Source organism: Poromitra crassiceps, assembly GCF_964638095.1.
Source record: "Poromitra crassiceps genome assembly, chromosome: 2".
NCBI lineage: Eukaryota > Metazoa > Chordata > Actinopteri > Beryciformes > Melamphaidae > Poromitra > Poromitra crassiceps.
The window spans coordinates 27,186,257-27,208,080 of NC_139624.1; the positions used below are offsets into that span (position 1 = coordinate 27,186,257).

At 44.7% G+C, this 21,824-nt stretch overlaps 1 protein-coding gene across 1 annotated transcript in view; it reads left to right on the plus strand.

Annotated features, from left to right (window-relative positions):
• Positions 1-21,813, plus strand: part of lrmp (lymphoid-restricted membrane protein) — a gene marked incomplete at its 5' end in the record, with an annotated part of 96,138 nt that extends 74,325 nt beyond the window's left edge. Inside the window, 10 exons of the mRNA XM_083661765.1 lie at positions 865-1,005; positions 2,985-3,119; positions 5,808-5,955; positions 9,199-9,242; positions 9,389-9,457; positions 14,361-14,419; positions 14,679-14,777; positions 16,340-16,474; positions 18,820-18,965; positions 20,743-21,813. Of these exons, the coding sequence (XP_083517891.1) occupies positions 865-1,005; positions 2,985-3,119; positions 5,808-5,955; positions 9,199-9,242; positions 9,389-9,457; positions 14,361-14,419; positions 14,679-14,777; positions 16,340-16,474; positions 18,820-18,965; positions 20,743-20,885 (1,119 nt within the window). The 3' untranslated portion in view covers positions 20,886-21,813. The remainder of the gene's footprint in view (positions 1-864; positions 1,006-2,984; positions 3,120-5,807; positions 5,956-9,198; positions 9,243-9,388; positions 9,458-14,360; positions 14,420-14,678; positions 14,778-16,339; positions 16,475-18,819; positions 18,966-20,742) is intronic.
• Between the last annotated feature and the right edge of the window lie 11 nt (positions 21,814-21,824).

Consider the following 21,824-nt stretch of genomic DNA (forward strand, 5'->3'; position numbering starts at 1 on the left):
GTTATCAGACAGAGTTAAAGAGTCAACACATGTCTCTTTCTGTGTTATCAGACAGAGTTAAAGAGTCAACACATGTCTCTTTCTGTGTTATCAGACAGAGTTAAAGAGTCAACACGTGTCTCTTTCTGTGTTATCAGACAGAGTTAAAGAGTCAACACGTGTCTCTTTCTGTGTTATCAGACAGAGTTAAAGAGTCAACACGTGTCTCTTTCTGTGTTATCAGACAGAGTTAAAGAGTCAACACGTGTCTCTTTCTGTGTTATCAGACAGAGTTAAAGAGTCAACACGTGTCTCTTTCTGTGTTATCAGACAGAGTTAAAGAGTCAACACGTGTCTCTTTCTGTGTTATCAGACAGAGTTAAAGAGTCAACACGTGTCTCTTTCTGTGTTATCAGACAGAGTTAAAGAGTCAACACGTGTCTCTTTCTGTGTTATCAGACAGAGTTAAAGAGTCAACACGTGTCTCTTTCTGTGTTATCAGACAGAGTTAAAGAGTCAACACATGTCTCTTTCTGTGTTATCAGACAGAGTTAAAGAGTCAACACATGTCTCTTTCTGTGTTATCAGACAGAGTTAAAGAGTCAACACATGTCTCTTTCTGTGTTATCAGACAGAGTTAAAGAGTCAACACATGTCTCTTTCTGTGTTATCAGACAGAGTTAAAGAGTCAACACATGTCTCTTTCTGTGTTATCAGACAGAGTTAAAGAGTCAACACGTGTCTCTTTCTGTGTTATCAGACAGAGTTAAAGAGTCAACACGTGTCTCTTTCTGTGTTATCAGACAGAGTTAAAGAGTCAACACGTGTCTCTTTCTGTGTTATCAGACAGAGTTAGAGTCAACACGTCTCTTTCTGTGTTTTCAGACGGAGTTCCAGCGTCTGTCGCTAGGCTTCAAGTGTGACACGTTCACGCTGGAGAAACGGCTGCGGCTGGAGGAGAGGTCCCGCGACCTGGCAGAGGACAACGTCCGCAGGGAGGTGTCCAGCTGCCAGGGTCTACTACAGGTGTGTGTGGGTCTGTCGGTCTGCCTGTGTAGAGGAGGTTCTGTGAAAGGTGAAGTAGGGCCTGGTCGCTGCACTAGCGCCTTCTCTGGTCGGTCGGGGCGCCTGTTCGGGGGGTAACTGGGGGGGGATAGCATGATCCTCCCACGTGCTACATTCTGCTGGTGAAACTCCTTGCTGTCATGTGAAAAGAAGCGGCTGGCGACTGCACGTGTATCAGAGGAGTATGTGCTTTTCTCCAGCTCTCCCCAGATCAGCAGAGGGGGTGGAGCAACGGCTGGGACAGCAGGGGGAATCAGCCAAGTACAATTGTGGAGGAAAAATGGGAGAAAATCCCAAAAAAGAAAAAACCGAGCCGGAGGCATTATGGTGTCGAGTTGTCATACATGCGTAGGTCCGATGTTCGTTAACACAATATCTCAGGAACGCCTTTATGGAATTTCATCAAATTTGGCTCAAACGTCCACTTGGACTCAAGCATGAACTGATTAGATTTTGGTGGTCAAAGTTCAAGGTCACTGACCTCACAAGCGCCATTTTCTAGCTTGTTAACGCGATATCTCAGGAACGCCTTGACGGAATTTCGTCACATTTCAAACGTCAAAGTCTGGACAGACATGGATGTCGACTGCTCACTTGTTGGCACAGGCATATATCCGTGCGTTCTAGTTGTTGGTGGTGGTTGGTGGTCGTTTTCCCCCTCTCACATAATCAAAATGAAGGGACATTTCACGTTCAGCCAGTTGATGGGTATTGACCTGCATTAATGGGTATAGATTTGGGATGGACCAGACTTTGGGTTTGTTGGTAAAAGCACTGAACTGTATTCTTAAGGACCGTATTGACTGTCAAAACCTAAGTACACCTTGTCTTCCATGTTTGGGCTTCTTGTGTTGAAGCTCTGTACTGGCTCACATGCTAGACTCTAGCATGTAGAGCAAGCTTCAGCCATGAGTGTGCTTCTCTCGCTAGAGTGCGGTTGAGACGAGCAAGACTGCTGAGACCCGGGGCCGTATCTTAACGTCCAGTGCAAGGGCAAAATCTTTGCTAGTTTCCAACACTCACAATCTCTTTTTCTTCTTTTAATTACCACTGTGCCAGTACATCAAACTGATCAAAGGACGTGTTTCAGTGACCCAGTGGTAAAGAAGAAAAAAGTTTGAGTCCTAGAAACTAGCAAAGATTTTGCCCTTGCACTTGCACTTGCACTTGGGCGTAAGATATGGCCCCCTTTCTGCATTAAAGCATCAGTTATTTGCACAGACACAGACCACTTGAAGTTGATCTGACTGCCACCCAGTGTTTCATCGACGAAAATGATGACGAAAACATTTTGTCAACACCCTTTTTTTCCATGGCGGAAACTAAAACTAGACTAAAACTATGAAGGATTCAAATGACTAAAACTTGACTAAAACTAATAAGCATTTTAGTCTAAAGACCAAAACTAAATCTAAAATAGCTGCCAAAATTAATACTGATGGGAGAGTCTAGGCTAGAGCTACCAAACTGGTAAGGAATCTGGATATTACACAAGTAAAAGTGTTAAGAGAGTTAAATGTTGCTTTACGAATTTCAACACTTGATACAACCTGTCAACCTTGATTCCAATTTCCAATGCCTGTATTAGCCAACTTAGTTTGACTAAAAGTTGACTAAAATGCAATCTGGGAACCCAGAGTCTATTTGATTTGAAAAATAGACTTCCTGTAAAGTGCGCCTCTCCTGCCACCGTCACTTCCTTTTCCGCATCCGTGCTCCACTGTTTACAGTCTAAATAGCAACTTGTGCCGCGGCTTTCCAGTAATTTTCACTGTCGTCGTAAGACGAGTTGACGTCTTCTATGCAGTGTAACGTTATTAGCAAATAGCCGAAATACAGTAGCTATGCAGATGTAAGTCGAGCATGAAAAGAGTGGAAACCCCTCTTTAAAATTATTTCCCTTCCTGGCCTAGTCACATTTATTTATTTGTCCCCCCCAGGCACTGATCCCTCTGTCTGAGGATGACAACCAGTCCATGGAGATCATCCAGAGGCTCCAGAAGAACCTGGATATCCTCATCCAGTCCATGACCAGGGTGTCCAGCCGCTCTGAGATGCTGGGAGCCATTCACCAGGTGTGTGTGTTTTGTGAGTCATACACTGCACTGCCCGACAGAGCCCAGGAGCAGTACTGTAACTGTATAAGTAATCAAGCTGAGAAATATGATTTCAGAGTTGATCTAACACCCCACTCAAAATATTGCTATTACAGAAGTGGATAATTGACTGTTTGGTAGCATTGATGGATGTAAAGTTTCAAATAATGAGGTAAACATATGTGAAAGTTATCCCCATTAGCAAGAATTGCGGGATTTCGACTGCTCTGAACGAGTTACGAGATACCGGTTCTTGAACGATACTTTTTTCGATACCAATTTTTTGAAAAATCCATTTTAACAAAAATAAAACTGCATTACACATTGAAATTATGATACAAATCTTTAGTTTTATATTTCAAAGGCGTTTTACAGCAGAAAAAATAAAACCTACTGTATTTAACACAACTTGAAGTTGTCTAAAAACTTATTGCCGCCCCTACAAAACTTGGAGTACTGCAAAGGAAATGTAAAACAAATCAGTGCAAAACGGAGAGTTGCAAATCAGTGTTTAATGCTCACTGATGCAACAGAACGCTTTTCTTGTCCAAACTGATGAGACGGCTCCACTTCATGCATGGAAGAGGAAGACAATAGTTGAGCATTGACTAGCCTATCAATATAGATAGCATTAATGGCACAAAGTGAATTGCATTTACATTCAGCAAACTATCATTCATGACATCAGCGTTTGTTAACGAGTTGCTAAAAATACACAATGCCCGCTTGCGCATAACATTACAATGCCAATTAATTAAACGATCTAATGCTAGCTACAACTCACAGTCAGATGCATCGATTTGTCAGACTGAGGGATCTGATAACCGCTAACATCAACAACTTGTGGTAAGCTGATCCACCTCTCGATTATTTCTCTTGTCAGTCCTTGTTGTTTCTGTTTCTTTCCCTGCTTTTCATCCTCTTCGACATATGGTACTGCAGGATAGGACTAGCTTGAGTGGCTAACGCTAGTTCAACTTCTTGTATACTGTCTCAGCACCGCACGCTGGCTGGCGTGCCTGCCTCACAACAAACACACACTCCGGCTAAAGTGGGCGTAATTTTTCCTGCATGCCTCTACATGACAGCCAATCACCAGCCGTATTAGAGCGTGGTGTGCAAGCATGTCTCATGCTTACAGTATAGGCTCAATGACGCTGTTTTGTTTTGGTATCGAAAATTGGTATCGATTGACAAGGGAGGTTTCGATACCCCTTAGTATCGATGCTTTCATTTCGGTGCCAAGTAAGTATAGAAACTCGATACCAAGCCCTAGGGGGGAATGCCTACTGCCCTCGACGTCTAGTGGCCATTCGAGGAACTACATCCTTTCAATTCACTTCCGCGTCATCAGAGGGAAGTCCGGGGGGGGGGGGGCACTCGCTTCGATGTGGGTGAGGGGTGGGTTCTGGGTGGATTTGGAGCTGATGTAGATCTGTGTGTCGGCGGCATAGCAGTGAAAGTCCAGGTTGAAACTGCGGATGATGTGACCAAGGGGAAGTACAGTACAGTATGTAGCAGATGAAGAGCAAGTGGCCAAGGACTGAGCCTTGGGGGGACCCCCTGCATGACAGAGGAGGTGGTGGAGGTGTGACCGGAGAGGGAGATGAAATGTGAGGAGGGAGGTGAGCCAGTCCAGTGCAGTGCCCTCAACACCCAGTTGGTGCAGCCTTTGGAGGAAGATGGAGTGGCACACTGTATCAAAGGCTGCGCTAAGGTCAAGTACCGTAGTAACAGGATGTTGAGGGCACCTGAGTCTGCAGAGGTGAGGAGATCATTGATGACTTTGACTAGGGCGGTTTCTGTGCTATGAAGTTGGCAGAAGGTCCGTTCAAGTGTTTTGGAAAGGAATGGTAAATTTGAGATGGGGTGGTAGTTGGATAGGTTGGCTCGGTCGAGACCGGGCTTTTTAAGGATGGGAGTGACGGCGGCAAGCTTATAAACAGGGAATATGACCTTGAGATAGTGACAGGTTGAAGAGGGCGGTGAGGTGGGGGATGACGGCGGGTAGGCAGGCCTTAGTAAGGGGGGTGGGAGGGGGTTGAGGGAACAGGTTGGTTGGCTTGGAGGTGATTATGATGTCGGCGATGTGGGAGGAGTCAACGGGGGTGAAAGCAGTGAGAGAGCGAGGGGTGGGCGAAGTGCAGAAAGGAATTGCAGAGATCAGGGGATGAGAGTGTGTTGTTATCTGAGGGTTTGAGTAGTTTATTCACTGTGGAGAAGAGGGTGCGTGAGTTACTCTTGGTGCTGTTGATGAGGGCGGAGAAGTTGGTGGATTTAGCAGCATGAAGTGTGTCTCTGTAGGTGTGTTCTTTGTAGGCTTCGGCATGGATGGTGAGGTGGATTTTCTTGTGGAGTCTTTCCAATTGACAGCCAATCTTTTTCATGGTGCAGAGCTGGGAGGTGTACCAGGGGGAGGAGGTGGAGAATGAGACTGTGGAGGTTTTTTGATTACATCTTTCTGTAACTAAGGGATTACGGTTACCTTTTTTTGTATCCTCATTACTGTAACCTGATTACATGTAACCATTTACTTCTCAAGCCTGGTCGTACATCTTGCACTGTACAGTATGTGAGACCCTGTTGTCCCTGTGCCAACAATAAAACAAATGGAAGTGTGGTGTGAATGTGATGATGGAATAGAGATGATATGCGTGCGCCTCTCAGGAGAGTCGTATCGGTAAGGCAGTGGAGGTGATGATCCAGCATGTGGAGAACCTGAGGAGGATGTACACCAAGGAGCACGCTGAGCTGCTGGAGCTACGAGAGGCCCTCATGCAGAATGAGAGGTCGTTCGGGTCACAAACCGAAAGAGGTGAGGGCCGTTCCCCACTGACACACATACATACATACATACATACATACATTACATACATACATACAATATATTTTGTGATATATTTTGTGATGATATTCAACATTTTTAAAATTGACAATTTTCATGCCAAAAACTTGAAGAAGGGTTCAGCATTTTCCCCAGAATTGTATTCTTCTCTTGAGAGTGAGACCCCTAACCTTAGTCACTACTCACTAGTCATTTTTAACCTTGTCAAAGTAGGCCAGAAACGGGTCCCAAATAGTTGAGAACCTTCTAAGCGAGTTGGCTCTCAGGACCCTGAGTCTCTCCATCTGTATAACAGAAATCATGTCCATCAGCCATACTTGAAAAGAAGGTGGAGAGGAGGACTTCCATTCCTTCAGAATGAGTCTTTTGGCAACAGTTGTCCCCAGTGTCAAAGATTGTTGCACCGCTGTAGGGAAGTTCAGAGAGGACTCCGAGCAGCCGAAGATCTCCACATTTCCTATTTTCTCCCCACCTCCCCCCTCTCCTCCGTCTATATTGCTCATTCTCTCCCCACCTCCTCCCTCCCCCTGCTCTCTTCTCCCCCACTCCTCCCCTCCCTTCCCCTCTCCTGCTCTCCCCTCTTGCTCCTTCCCCACCTCCTATACCCTCCAGCATCTCCCATTCCCTCCCCACCCCATCACTCTCTCACATTCCCCCTGCTCTTCTCCCTTCTCCTGCTCTCTCCTCTGCTCTCCCCTCATTCCTATATTTTCTACATTATCAATTGTTCAAATGTTATCTTTATTCTGTATATTCTTGTTACTGTTGTGTCAGCTAGAATTAGCTAGACATACTTTCTGTGAAGCCCTCTGAGACATGCTTGTGAATTAGGGCTATATAAATAAACTTGACTTGACTTGAAGATGGCGTGTTCCGCCTCCGGCTGCAAGGTTATTTTGTAGGCCTTAGAGTACCAGTCAAACATTTTGGCCCATAATCCTGTTAGTGAAGGGCAAAACCAGAAGGCATGAGATAGTGTGCCCTCTGACACATAACACCTGTCACACAGTGGTGAGACAGAAGGGAAGATCCTGTGTAGTTTATGCTTGGAGTAGTGAAGCTGCTGAGCGACATTAAATTTAATCAGCTGGTGTCTGCTATTAACTGAGCAGAGTTGTACCACAGACAGACTAATTTCCCATATAATGTCAGATAAATAATACCAAGTTCCCCCTGCCACGCTTCTCTAATATTCTCAGTAGAGGCTGTGTTGTGGTTGTCAAACAGAAATACAAATCTAGAGATATGATGCTTGGAGTGAAGAGGGCTCAGCAATACATCGAAAAAAGCATGCTCATCTGGGAGCGCTTCAAAGGTATGAATCTTGGATCGAACATAATCTCTGGTTTGCAGGTACCTGAGCCAGTTCGTGCCGGGCAACTCAAACTTCCTCTTCAGTAGATCAAAAGATGCAAAATTACCATCTATGTATAGGTCTCTGATAGAAACCAGCCCCTTCTCACTCCAGGCATGGTAGTTTTTGTCTGACCATGGAGCCAAAAAAGAGTGATTGAACCAAAGCAGTGTATGGACAGAAACATCTGGTAGATTCAAAACACTCCTAACTTGGTTTATAATTCTGAGGGTTTTTTTGTAACAAAACTTAAATTTGGTAAAGTCCCAGGCCTCTCTAGCTTAGAAAATAATATGGCTGGCAGAGAGGAGCTGGTAATAGAGCCAACCTCCATTTTCAGCCACAGGGGGCGCCCCAGGAGTTAACTTGCCAGGAGTCCCTTGCCACCAAAACATTAGAGCCCTAACATTGGCAGCCCAGTAGTAGTGCCTAAACACTGGCAAAGCCAGCACTCCTTCAGACTTTTCAGAATTCTCTAAATTCTATGATTCTTATAGTTCCAGATGTAGGTCCAGTTCTTTGAAAAAAGCCAATGTAAGGAAGATGGGAAGGTTTTGACACAGATAGAGGAACCTGCGAAGTGAAACCATCTTAACTGAATTTATAAGGCCAATCATGGACAGGGGCGGGATTTTCTAGTTTTCTATACATTGTTTACGTCTTGAAACAAAATCACAAAAATGTACTTAAATATTAGTTTCGGATCAAAATTTAAAAATAAAATATATATATTAGTTTAGGATCTCTGGGTATGGTCAAGCTAAGATAGGTGAGGCGGTCCTTTGATTGATTGATTGATTGATTGACTTTATTTGGTGAATGTCAACATAGAGACAGGGAATACAGACAATCACCGAGGATAAAAACACAATAAAGCCATAGCATAAAGCATAGGCTTGTTTCCATTGCGGTCCTCTAAACAAACAACATAAAAGGGACAAAACACAACACACGAATGGGTATCACCTTCTATACTCAAATTAAGATTTTTAACATTATTACTAGATTGAATAGGAATAAAGGCACACTTGAATATTATACAATACATAAACATTTGTTGTTAAATGTAAGGAGTTAACAGACACAAAGAACAAGAAAAACGAGGGGGGGGGAGGGAGTGGGTTTGCGGGGGACGGGGGTTGCAGCGGGTAGTGGAGGGAGTAGCTCGTCCACAGACCACTAGAGGCTATGCAGGCTAATAGCAGCTCCAAAAGGATGTTTCCGAGGAAAGGAGGGGGGGTGGGCGTGGTGGGAAGGGATGCAAGAGCTGTAGGCAGGAACAAGGCGGCGGTATTGGACGGGGAGGATGGGGTGGGGTGTGTGCATGTGTGCGTGTATGTTTGAGAGTGTGTAAAATGTGTGGTCAGGAGTGTCCAGAAATTGTCCTTGTGTGTGCTGTAAGCCTGATAGTCTGATAGTGGGAGCCGTCTCTTCCCGGATGGTGAGCGATAACAATAACTATAATAACTAATAACTTTGCCAATTTAAATGGGAGATTTTCCAGGAAACCGGCGGTGAAGACTTCAGAGAGAGGCATAAAGTCACTCTTTGTCGAGTTAATTGTGTATCCGAACAGCTTACCGAAGGAGGTGATTAATTCTAGAAGAGGGGGGATCGATTTCTCTGAATTATGTAGGTATAATATATTACATCGTCGGCATACAAACTGATACGTGTGTAGATTCGCTTCTTAAGCCGGGGCAGCCCATGCCTATTCATTGGTAGGGAAACTCTGGGATACTATAGGCCTTTAAATTAAGAATGTATGAATGAATGTACAAAATACATATTTTCTTATTTAATTTATTTACACACAACCCACATACAATACAACCTGACTAATATATTCCTCTTTCCAGATGATTTCCGAGGCAAGAAGCCGACAGCATCACAGTACTACAAGGTCTGCTATGGCTAGGCTGCATGTGGTCTTGTCGCAACATCCCCTTCAATTACACTAGATGGCTGGTGACTTAATGTTTTAATGTCCAGTTCAGATAATGAATGGCATTTGTTAACTCAGGATTTGTTTTCTTGACCCTCCCCCAGCCGTCAGCCCGGCGGGTTAGCATCGCAGCGATCCCCCGCTCCGGTGGAGGCAACATGCACTTTGACTTGGTGAGGGTGACACTGCCATTTCTTTGTTCATTTATCACATACTGTACTACAGCTCATTTATCACATACTTTTTCTTCTTCTGTGGTGTTTTATTGGCATCCTTTATGTTGCATTACCGCCTCCTTCTGTATTTATCCATCCACTGTTTCCCTACATTGTGTAAAACCCGATCGGTTCCTCTTCTCTTCCTCCGACCCGTACCACGCTCCCACCTTTTCCCCTTCCGTTTGATTTTTCCCTCTATCACATACTATAGCAGTGGAGCTCATTTATCACATACTGTACTGGAGACTATCAGATAGACTAGGCTGGAGTCTCTGGAGAGTGCCCATGACATCACAGTCAAGCAATTGTGTGCCATCGGCCCTTCAATCACAGTTGCTCGATTGACATCACTGATGACATCACAGTTGTGCAACGTGCGCCATGAGCAACTGTGCGAGCTCTCCAATTGACATCACAATTGGGCAAATGTGCACTTGTGCAACTGTGCGCCATCGTGCCACCGTGTGCATTTGGCTCTTGTTTGAGCAACAGAGTTGCTCAAGTGGCATCACTCATGACATCACAACTGCCCGAGTTGAGCAATTCAGTTGAGCAGCTATGTCCCCATGCAACTGTGCGCCATTGTGCAACTGTGTACCATCGGCTCATACTACATCACAGTTGCTCGAGTCACATCACTGATGACATCACAACTGCCTGAGTGACATCACAGTTGGGCAATTGTGCAGCGTGCTAACCTTTGCCCAGGAAGTGATGTCACTTTCTTTACACAAAACGTGAGTCCGCTACCCACCTCACTGATTATGTCACTTTCGTGACTGACAGACTGTCACTTATACACCGCTACGCACCCCACTGATGATGTCACTTCTGTCACTTTCGTGACTGACACCCACCCACTTAGCCAATACACCGCTACCCACCTCACTGATGATGTCACTTCTGTCACTTTCGTGACTGACACCCACCCACTGACACCCACCCACTTAGCCAATACACCACTACCCACCCCACTGATGATGTCACTTCTGTCACTTTCGTGACTGACACCCACCCACTTAGCCAATACACCGCTACCCACCTCACTGATGATGTCACTTTCGTGACTGACCACTCACTTAGCCAATTGTATATTATGGTAAATGGTAAATGGACTGCATTTATATAGCGCTTTTATCCAAAGCGCTTTACACTGTGCCTACATTCACCCATTCACACACCGAAGGCGACCAGCTGCCACGCAGGGTGCTGGGACAGCCATCGGGAGCAATTTGGGGTTCAGTGTAGAGGTCTTCACGGGCCCAAAATCACGGACCCGGACCCTAATGGACCCGGGGAATTTGTGCCCGAACCCGTAATGGACCTGTCTATTATTAGACATCTGAGACCCGGTCCCGTTCAGAACCGATAAATGTCGGACCCGGAACCGGAGTGGACCTGTCTATTATTACAAATCTGAGACCCGGCCCCGTTCAGATCCGAGAAATACCGAGGCAGCGACTAGTGGTGTCGACGTCAAAGTTGCTTGTTAACTGCTACAAGTTGTATATCAAATGAAACTTTGTGCATCTTTATTAACTAACGTTATAGCATTCTCCCCTGGTTGATGCTGCCTAACGCTAGTTAGATAGTACAGTGGCAGTCTCTCTATGCTACCGCCGTTCCTTCACCCAAAAACACACACAACAGCGCTAGAAACAATCTTGTGTACTCACCATGCGATCATCGAATAATAATCCAAAAGTAGGGAAACAGTCATCTTCAATTAAATCCATAGCGAGAGGAGCCAGCAAGAGGGTTACCTCTGCAACGAAAATCACTTCCTTGTTTGCCTGAGGCGCATGTGTACGCATGTGGTCACATGCACCTCATGTAAACGAGGAAGTAATTTTCATTGCAGATGGGAACGCTCTTTGCTAGTTATTTTCTCTATGGATTTACTTGCAGTTTGTGACAAGCCTCACGTGTGCTGTTTTGATGCGTTTCTCTCGTGATCAGCGCTGATCGCCGGGTCCACTCGGGTCTTATTGGACCCGGCATTTCACTGTCAGAGCCCCGAGACCCATGACAATCGCTACCGACCCAGACCCGGAGGCACTTCTTTTGAATGGACCCAGACCCGGCCGGGTCTGGGTCGGAACCTCGGGTATTCGGGGGGTCGGGCATACCCGAAGACCTCTAGTTCAGTGTCTTGCCCAAGGACACTTCGACATGCGGACTGGAGGAGCCGGGGATCGAACCACCAACCTTCTGGTTGGTGGACGATGCACTCTACCTCCTGAGCCACAGCCGCCCCACAGGTAACAGGTGCCCCACAGGTGACATCACTGATGATGTCACTTCCGTCACTTAACTTAGCCCGCCACCCGCCCACCCACTTAGGCAATTTCATAGAGACTAGAAATAGCTTGATTTCTAGGATGGAGACTCACTGTTGAATTGCGTCACATCCGTTTAAATGAGTCGGATCCGGTCGCTAGCCATCGTTAGCAATAACGGTTGATAGATAACAAGGCATTTCGCTGCCTTTTGCGCATATAAACACTGCAGCAACATGTCCACACAGATAGAAGTTAGACAATGCTGTGTGTACAGATGATTTAATGAGACACAAACAACACAGAAGTGCTAATAAACAGTATTTACTACAATTCTAACTACTGTTGATGCGCAGAGCAGCCATTTTAGATTTTTGAGGTCGGGGTTGCTGAGGCTCCTATGAGTTCGGGAGATAAAATATGAGCACTGACTGGTGACATCACCGTTCGAGCTCATGACCTTTGAAACGTCACATTCCCATTTCCCAGTTTTAAAGGAATGCCTCAGCCAGGAAGGATTTATTACATCACTGATGACATCACAATTACTCGAGTGACATCACTAATGATGTCACAATTGGACTAGGAATCTTGTGCATGCTCGATTCCTAGGGTGGAGACTCTGGAGATGATGCGCCGCTTCTTCTTCTTCTAATGGCTTTCCGGCAGATTTGGATGCCTTGCACACTCTTGGACACTTGGACACTGTGAACACTTTCATCTTATTCTATTTAATACTTTATCACTTCTACTTTATTACCTCTCCTATTCAACTGTTGCCTTAATTGCCCTTCACATACACTGTTTACATTGTTGCCCTATTTAACTATTGTCTATTTGTTGCTTGCTTTGTTTTTGTGCCCCATTTGTTGTTTGCTGTGATTTTGCACTATTTATCTACTGCACCTTGTCTGTAATGGAGCCCACAGCATAAGAATTCCACACACGCGTGTACTCGTACAACGGAGTGACAATAAAAATCTTGAACCTTGAATCTTGAATTGACTGTTATTGCTTGAGGGGACAATACTCGTTGCAATGGTCTCGAGTGTCTTCCCTTCTGTCTTCTTGCTTGTATGCTGCTGTGATGTGTTGTGGCTTAACTTGGATTTGCTTCTAGTGTCGCTGCACTGCTGTGTGGTGGAATGTTGGGGGAGGTGTGGAGGAGGGTTTGGGCTTGGGTGGATGGTGTCGCGAGGGGGCGATCGGCTGGGAGATTTCTGTGCTGAGATTTGGTATTAGGCACCTACAGCATAACGATACGATAACCATTGATTACCGTAATCACAAAATCACATCAGTAGGTTCAATTTATGATCCATTGTGTGTTTTGGTGACTATATGAATTAACCTGTTTACTCCCTATACATCATGCTTGTAGAAAAGGCATGTTCATTACATGTTCTATGTGGGCCGCTGTAGTGTCCCTGTTTGATGTTATCAATATACATATTGTCCCTAAAAGTGATTGCCAAAAAAGTGGTTGCCATCACATTGCAGCTTTTTAAACTGGAGCTGGAATGGTCATAATTCAGGGCTCAGAGCAGAGCAGGGGAAAAATTCAGTTCAGGCTAATTGCAAAATATTATCTTTATTTTATATAAAAAGCCCATCCATAAATAATGTCCATTGTAGTCTAGTTTCCTAATACACACCTAAACAAGGATATTAGACATACCAAACATAAACATAGGAAACAATACTATAGTATAGTATTGCCTGTAATCATGTAAATGTAACATTAATGCCTGATTACTGCAAACACTTCTTTGGCCACAACTTATTCAGTTAATAATACAAGAGATGCTAAAGTCTCACAACAAGCCTTTGCTATGACCATGGACATAAAATGATGCGCATTTGCACGTTATGATTGTTTGAACCAGATCAAAGCAGATGTAACGTTATAACCTGCACGATACTCCATTATACTCCCAACACTTACTCTGGAGATGATGCACCCTTATACGCCCACCACTTAGCCTCAGCCAAGAAGGATTTATTACATCACTAATGACATCAGAATTGCTCGAGTGACATCACTGATGACATGACAGTTGCTCAAATGACATCACTGATGACAGGGGACAGAATGTAGGGAAACAGTGGATGGATAAATCCAGGAGGCGGTAATGCAACATAAAGGATGCCAACTGCCATAAAACACCACTGAAGTAGAATCACTGATGACATCACAATCGTGACACACACCGCCACCCATTTACCCAATTTTAACTGTAAATACTGCTATACTGCTATACTGTAGCACTGCAAAACCTCATTGATCCAATTGTAGCTTTTTCTGTTTGATTGTTTTTTGTTTTCACTTCAATTGAAAGCCATTTTTGACATTTCATTGCCATGATGAAAAAGACATGCTTTGGTCTTTTTTTAGTATAATCCATCCATAGTTGGCACTGTCACGCAGCATGGCAAACAGGATGTAAATGGCTCTATAGTGGACCAAATGATTTTGTTTGGGTGGAGAATAGCTGGAGTTATGAGTTAAGTTGTGCTAAGCAGCTTCTCTTAGTCAAGTGGTCATGACTTAAATTGTATTTTTGAATTTCCCAATACAGCCCAAACTGCAAGACGGCTCAGAGGCAGAGTCTGAGAGACTGACCAGGAGAACTCCTTGGTAAGTGTGTGTGTGTGTGAGATAATCAGGTCATACCTGGATTATAATGTGTGAGGTGAAGTTGAAAATGATTCTGTCTGTGAAGGAGAGTGGCTGAAAGCGCCTTGTTTATACACCTCTTGTATGACACACCAATGCTGCTACTGCTGTGAGTGAAGGCATTGGCCGTGGCTGTTGTCCTCTCATGCCAATGAGGCTTGCTGTATCATGACATGCGGGTTGTTGTTGCTATGCCCCTGTATGATACGCTGGTTTCCAGGAATGTGGCAGGGAAGAGCACGGCACGCCCTCCACTAAAACGCTTTGTTAGCTCGGCGGCCTGGGTTGACACTGAAGAGCCCTCTCTCATGATGAAGGGGTAAGAGATGCCATGGAGGAGGAGACCGCACTGGCTGTGCCGCTCAAGTCCTATGCAAGTCCTTTTTACAGTGGACCCGGGTGCATAAAGGTGGCAAGCTTTCCATCTGTGGTGGCTTTGTCAATGCTTGTCCAACTATGACAACTCCAATTACGGCAACTGTCTGCACAGCAGCAGGAATAATGGAAAGGACAAGGAAAACCAGACGATTGTCTCAGCTTAAAAAGATAAGCCCATTATTCAAGCGATGATGATGATGATGATGTCAAACCGCAAGGCAGCCATCTTTATGCACCTGAATGCTGGCATGGGCATGTCAAGTGTTTGTCAGAAGTCTGTATCAACAATGGTGTGGACTTTTGTAAGGCACCATATTGCTTTCAAATGTTTGGACTATGATGAAGTGTGTGACGTTGCGCTGATTTGGCTTAGGCTAAAATGGAAGCTTGGATAAGCTAAATGAAACACTGCTGATGCTCTCCAAATATCTGAACGGCTATGAAATTGCTCCGCTGGCAAGGTTCACTTTATAAACTATATCTGAGCATGTAAATGTGCAATTGCAGGGCATGCATTCAAACTCTTTATCCTACAGCAGAAAATAATTTCACAAACACATTTTTGGGGGAGGGGGATGTGTCAAAGAATGATCTACATTATGTGTCTGGGGGCATCTGGGTAGTGTAGAGGTAAAAGCACTCTCCTACCACCCAGACCGGGGTTCAATTCCCGGCAGCGGTACCTCCGGCTTGGTCAGACGTTACTTCCTACAGACACAATTGGCCGTGTCTGCGGGTGGGAAGCCGCTGGGGTATGAGTGAGTGCTGGTTGCTGCACTAGTGCCTCCTCTGGTCAGTCGGGGCACCTGTTCAGGGGGGAGGGAAACTGGTGGGAATGACGTGATCCTCCCACGTACTACGTCCTGCCGGTGAAACTCCTCGCTGTCAGGTGAAAAGAAGCTGCTGGCGACTGCACATGTATCGGAGGTAGCATGTGCTAGTCTACGGCTCTCCCCAGATCAGCAGAGGGGGTGGAGCAAGGACCGGGACAGCAGGAGGAATTGGCCAAATAAGTATAATTGGGGAGAAAATGGGCAAGTAAAAGAAAATCATATATATACAGTATATATATATATGTGTGTGTGTGTGTGTGTGTGTATATATGTATATATATGTGTATATATATATATATATATATATATATATATATATATATATATATATATATATATATAATGTGTGTGTGACTACATCATTGAATGTTGGATGTTTGCTTATGTATCAGTCTGTGTGCGGCTGCATTATGCTTGAATGTGCGTGATGGTTGATTTATGCATGCATGTTTATATGCAGGGGTGTCATGCAAGCCAAAATTCTGAGGGAACAACATTCGTCACCGGCGTTTTTTGTTTGTTTGTTTTAATGAGCATGACGCCTCTGTATTTATGTACGCATTTCTACATATCTACGTGGTTATGTACTGTGTGCATGCTTGTATTTGTATGTGCGACTGAACAGTGTGTGTCTTTTTGTGAATGCCCGACCCACACGTGCCCCCTGCAGGACGGCCTTCGTGGACTCTGACTCCCAGTGGGACCAGGGGGAAGAGCAGAGGGCGGAGCGGGTGACGCAGAGGCGGAGGTCCAGTCTCAATGAACTGGGCAACAAACTGGCCTCGCTCATTCTGCCCCACAACACGTTAGTCTAACCAAGTACCGGCTGCTAGCCTACCGCAGCACCGCTTTCTGCTCCACAACACGTTAGTCCAACCAAGTACCGGCTGCTAGCCAACCGCAGCACCGCTTTCTGCTCCACAACACGTTAGTCCAACCAAGTACCGGCTGCTAGCCAACCGCAGCACCGCTTTCTGCCCCTCAACACGTTAGTCTAACCAAGTACCGGTCGCTAGCCAACTGCAGCACCGCTTTCTGCTCCACAACACGTTAGTCTAACCAAGTACCGGCCGCTAGCCAACCGCAGCACCGCTTTCTGCTCCACAACACATTAGTCCAACCAAGTACCGGCTGCTAGCCAACCGCAGCACCGCTTTCTGCCCCTCAACATGTTAGTCCAACCAAGTACCGGCTGCTAGCCTACCGCAGCACCACTTTCTGCCCCTCAACACGTTAGTCCAACCAAGTACCGGCCGATAGCCAACTGCAGCACTGCTTTCTGCCCCTCAACATGTTAGTCCAACCAAGTACCGGCCGCTAGCCAACTGCAGCACCACTTTCTGCAAGCCAAGCTAAGAGGCTAGGAGCATAGTGAAAGACTTTATCAATTAGCTATAGAGAGCCAAAGTCACGCCCCCTTCCGGCTTAGGCATACGAACCAAGGGTTTTACTTTGTTTCGAACTCGGATTCTCACATGCTGAAGCCTGCCCTAGCAGCGCTGAACCTGAATGCCTCTTGTCTTTCAGTAGCGCACGGTCTCGGTGCATCAATGCACATGTGGCCATTCTAGAGTTCCTCAGTCACCGCCTGGACCCGGCCAGGGACCGCTGTCGCGAGTGTATATATATATATATATATATATATATATATATATATATATATACTGTATACAATTTTGTGAAATGTTCTATGGTCTCTCCTGATCTTAAATATAGCTGGATCGCTTGGTTTGACCAAGTAAAACAATTTTTATAAGCATCTTACCAAAAAAAGAATGGCGGATGAAATTCCTTGGTTCGTATGCCTAAACCGGAAGAGGGTGTGACTTATGGCTCTATTTATATGGAAGTTCAAATAGTTCCAAACTGAATGTTCCTATAAAGTTGTAATCTGTGACTGTGAGATCCTTGATTTGGGGCAAAATGACCATTTATTTATACAAAAAGGTCACAGATTATTACTTTAACCAGTTCGTAATCAGCTTAATAATAATGATAAAAAAAAGAAGTTATGTGAGCATGTTGAACTGCTTTCATTATGTGGGTCTGTGCTGGACTAGCTTCTTTGCTCCTGTGGCTTCGCTGCTTTTGCTCATGATAATGGAGCAATTTCAATATATCTGAGGGCCAGCAATGAACCATGACCTATTACATTACAGTCCATTACATTACATTTTCCTATCAATCAAGTTATCAGTCCTGGCTTGAGATCACTGTATGGCACATGTTCAATGCAAACTTCATGGTTGAAGTGTTTGATGCATAGATCTCAAGTTAGGATGTGCGTGTGTGTGTGTGTGTGTGTGTGTGTGTGTGTGTGTGTGTGTGTGTGCGCGCAATGCATCAAACTGATGATTTCATGGGGGCATTCTGGGTCATTTACTAACATGTGAAGCCGCCTGAGCTCTTTTATGTGCTGCTACTACTTGGACTATATTTTGTATTTTTGTGGGGCAACTCGGGTTGAGTGTTTTCTGCTGAGACTTGCAGAGCTGTTTGTTCTCCAGGTCAATGTTTTGTTCTGAACTGTTCTTTCCTGTTTTCCTCGCTCCACATCTCTCAGGAGACAGGATGAGCTCTTTGTAATGCTGTAAGTGTGCAGGGAGGAGAGTCCAAAGTGGATTCTATGTCTGTCCAAAAAGCAAACAAACACAAGCAAAAGGGTCTGTATTAGCAAGCTTTCTGGAGTAGGAGTCCCAATCCATGATGGCCACTTACAACCTTATACTGAAAGGCCAAAGGGATTCAGATCTTCTACTCTGAAGAGTAGAAGATACTCAATAAAGTTCAATATGATGATGAAAATGCCATGTCAGTGCTGTTGCATCTCTGAGATGTTATAATACTGACATGGTTTTCAGGCAGACTCTGGAGAATATTCTCCACTGAAGTCATTTCTGCAGCACAAGTTACCACATATGACCTACAGTATAGCCATAAATTAGTTGGCAACATTGTGTTGTATTTTTCAGTTGTAAAAGGGTCACTTTTGGTATCAACTTTTTTTTTGCCTTATGAAAACATTCTCCAAACGTATTACTAACACCTCCTTCCCACTCTTATTTCTCACCCTCTTGCTTTAATTGCACTGTCCATTCTCTGTTCATCCTGTTCTAATCTTACGTTCCCCCTCTCTACCCGCCTCCCCAGTCCGAGCCCCTCCTCCAGCCCTACGCTCACAGAGCCAGTCATGGCACCGTCTCTATCCCAGAGCCTGACCTCGTCCCGTGCAGCAGCGGTGTCCAGAGGCAGCAGGGGGCTTTGGCTGTGGCTGGCCATGGTGGTGGTACTGGCAGGTACACTCACTCTCTTATCAGTTGGATTTATTTGACCATTATTTAAGTCTAATCACTGGTATTGATGAACTTAGTTTTTGAGAAGGGATTTTTGTTTTGCGTAACCAGGGGTGAAAGTGGATTGAAGTTCTTGCCAGTATACTGCCCCACCTTTCATCACATCGTTGTTCTTGCCCCGCCCCAGCTTCATGCTGAACACACACATTTAAAAAATAAATCATGTAGCCTTTCGCAAATTATTTATTTAAATGGTGTAAGTTACTGCTTAATTAATCCGTCAATGAGAGCTCTGCAGCAGCTAGGCTACTGTATAGTGTGGCACACTTGGTGCTTGTACTTTAAGTAAAAAAAGGTTGTCCAATAGTAAAGTAAGGTCCAAAATAAATTGTGTAAAGGAATGGTCAAATACACCATTTTTGCAATAGGCAGAAATGACACTTTTCTAGGCCTACTGATGCAAAAAACGGCATGGTTCTTGCCCAAGACTGCATGAGATGCATAAATCTGGCATGTCCATACAGGGGAGGCTTGTGCCAAAATGTGGCCTAACTTTGAAGTGTTCGTTATTTAGCTCCTTTGCCGACAGGCTAGCATGAACAGCTTGGTCCCATTGGAAACCTTAGGTTGTCTAGTTTCAAGTTTCTAGTTTACTTTTTCCCTAGCCCAACATTTGAGCGTGCCACAGTCTCTGAAAGACAGTCTTGCGGGCGTTTCTGCCAGCACTCCTGTGGGTCTCATAGGGGTAATAAAACATGGAAAAAACACATTTTGGACAGTTTTTCTTCTTGGGATCATCAAAATCTTTATTTTAGAAGTCCTATGGATGCCAAAAATCCAGATTAGAAAAAAATATAATGGGGGGTGCGCGTGAACCCCTCATTCATGGCCTACTAGTGTGCTCTAGAAATATAGCCACAGAGGGACGGTGGAATTAATCCAAGGATGGATTTACAGATTCAAATGTACCAATGGGTGAGCCTACCTGCAGCCAGAGAGGGCCACTCAACCCTGGCATATAGGGTGCAGTAGTGAGTGAGGGCTTTACAGCCCGTGACAAACATCAGAGCACCATGATACACACTGTCCAGTGAATGGAGACGATAGGCAGGGGCATGCATATACAATAGATCACCATAGTCAAGCACAGGGAGAAAGGTGGCTGCAACCAATTTTTTCCTGGCAGCGAAAGAAAAGCACAACCTGTTTCGAAAGAAGAAACCCAGCTTCAGTTACAACTTTTTCACAAGGCTTTCAATGTGGAGTCTGAAAGATAAACGATCATCAATTAAAATGCCCAAATACTTATAAGATGACATTAATTCGATCTGAGGACCATGCAGGGATAAAATGTTGGGAGGAGGATCTGTGGTCTTCCTGCCATTTGAAAACCACGTAAATTTAGTTTTTGCTGCATTTAGGACAAGCTTTAAATCAATTAGTTGAGACTCAACGAGATTAAAAGCAGTCTGTGAATCAAATTTGCAATAAAAATTTGGCGCCGACCTCAAACTATCCAATCAGAGAAAAGTTTACATTTTCTGGGAAACGGAAGGTCAGATCGTGATAAATGTGATGGGTATGATACATGAATAGAACCCACTGTTGAGCCTTCAGGAAGTTTCTTGAGCCAAATGTAATGAAGCCTCTGTGATGGGAAGTGCCCGCTTTATAACCCCAATGATGTTCCTGCTCTCAGCGCCAACATCCAGCTTTTTACATAGGTGTTCTGTAAGTATTTCCTGTGTTTTGATAAATGTCCACGGTTTGCTGTCTGCAGGTCTCCTGGCACTGCTGGCCAGCATGGTGATGCAGCCAACTGTGGATGCTGCCCCTGTGGGGACCGGGGACTCCTGGATGACCATCCAGCAGCTGCTGTGGCCCTACACGGGGCTTCGGCACAATGGACAGCGCCCCTTTTAGCTCCTGAGGCCCATGGGAGGGGGGATGGTGCTTCCACCCTTCAGCCCTCTGCGGAGACGGTCTGTGTACTCTGGCGGTGATGCTGATGGTGGTGACGAAGGTGGTGACGAAGGTGGAATGAGCGGATGATGTTTGGCTTTGTACTGGTGCTTGAAGTTACCCAGACAGACTCGCTTGACGGCACAGGCCAGGCCTCAGGGGATAGTCAACCCTATGGAGGATTTTATGCATCACATCACGTTTACTAAATTAGCTAGTGTGTGTCTGTGTGTAAACAAAGAAAGCACTCAAAGGTGGCAGCGACAAATGTGTTTTCTGCAGAGTTTTGCTGCTGAGGCCCCAACGCAACCTGGAAATCACGATTGACTGGTTGTCACAGTTGCCACAATGTTGACCAATCACGTCTAACTGCATTGAACCGACCAACCGTAGAGAGGGCTGCAGCACGCCAGTCATTTACGGACATCACGTTTGATGGCTCAGATTGTGCCACATGGCTTTTGAAACACATTTCATGATTATGGATATTGATGAAAGCACTTCAGGTCACAGGGACTGCCAACCTTTTTATTAGGAGTGTTTTCCATTTGCAGAGGAAATCATTTTTTAACTTAAAATCTGGTAATAAAACTTTCATTATAAATGTTTTTAAAATGTTTTTGAAATTTAACTCAAGATTCTCTAAATGTTTTTGAAATATAACTTAATAGAACTCTATTTATAACTTTGTTAGTTTTGAGTGGGGAAATGTGGATATCTGTTTATTGTTGTTTTGTTAAATTATGAATCAACATTGTTGCAGTCTTGACACCAAAGGGTTTTTATTTTCCAGCTCGAGTTCTTGCTGTGGTGATCACTGTTTTCAACTTCACTTTTATATGTTCCAAAGAAGGTGTGTGACACTTTGCACAAATAAAGTAGCCTATTCTACAAATGAAG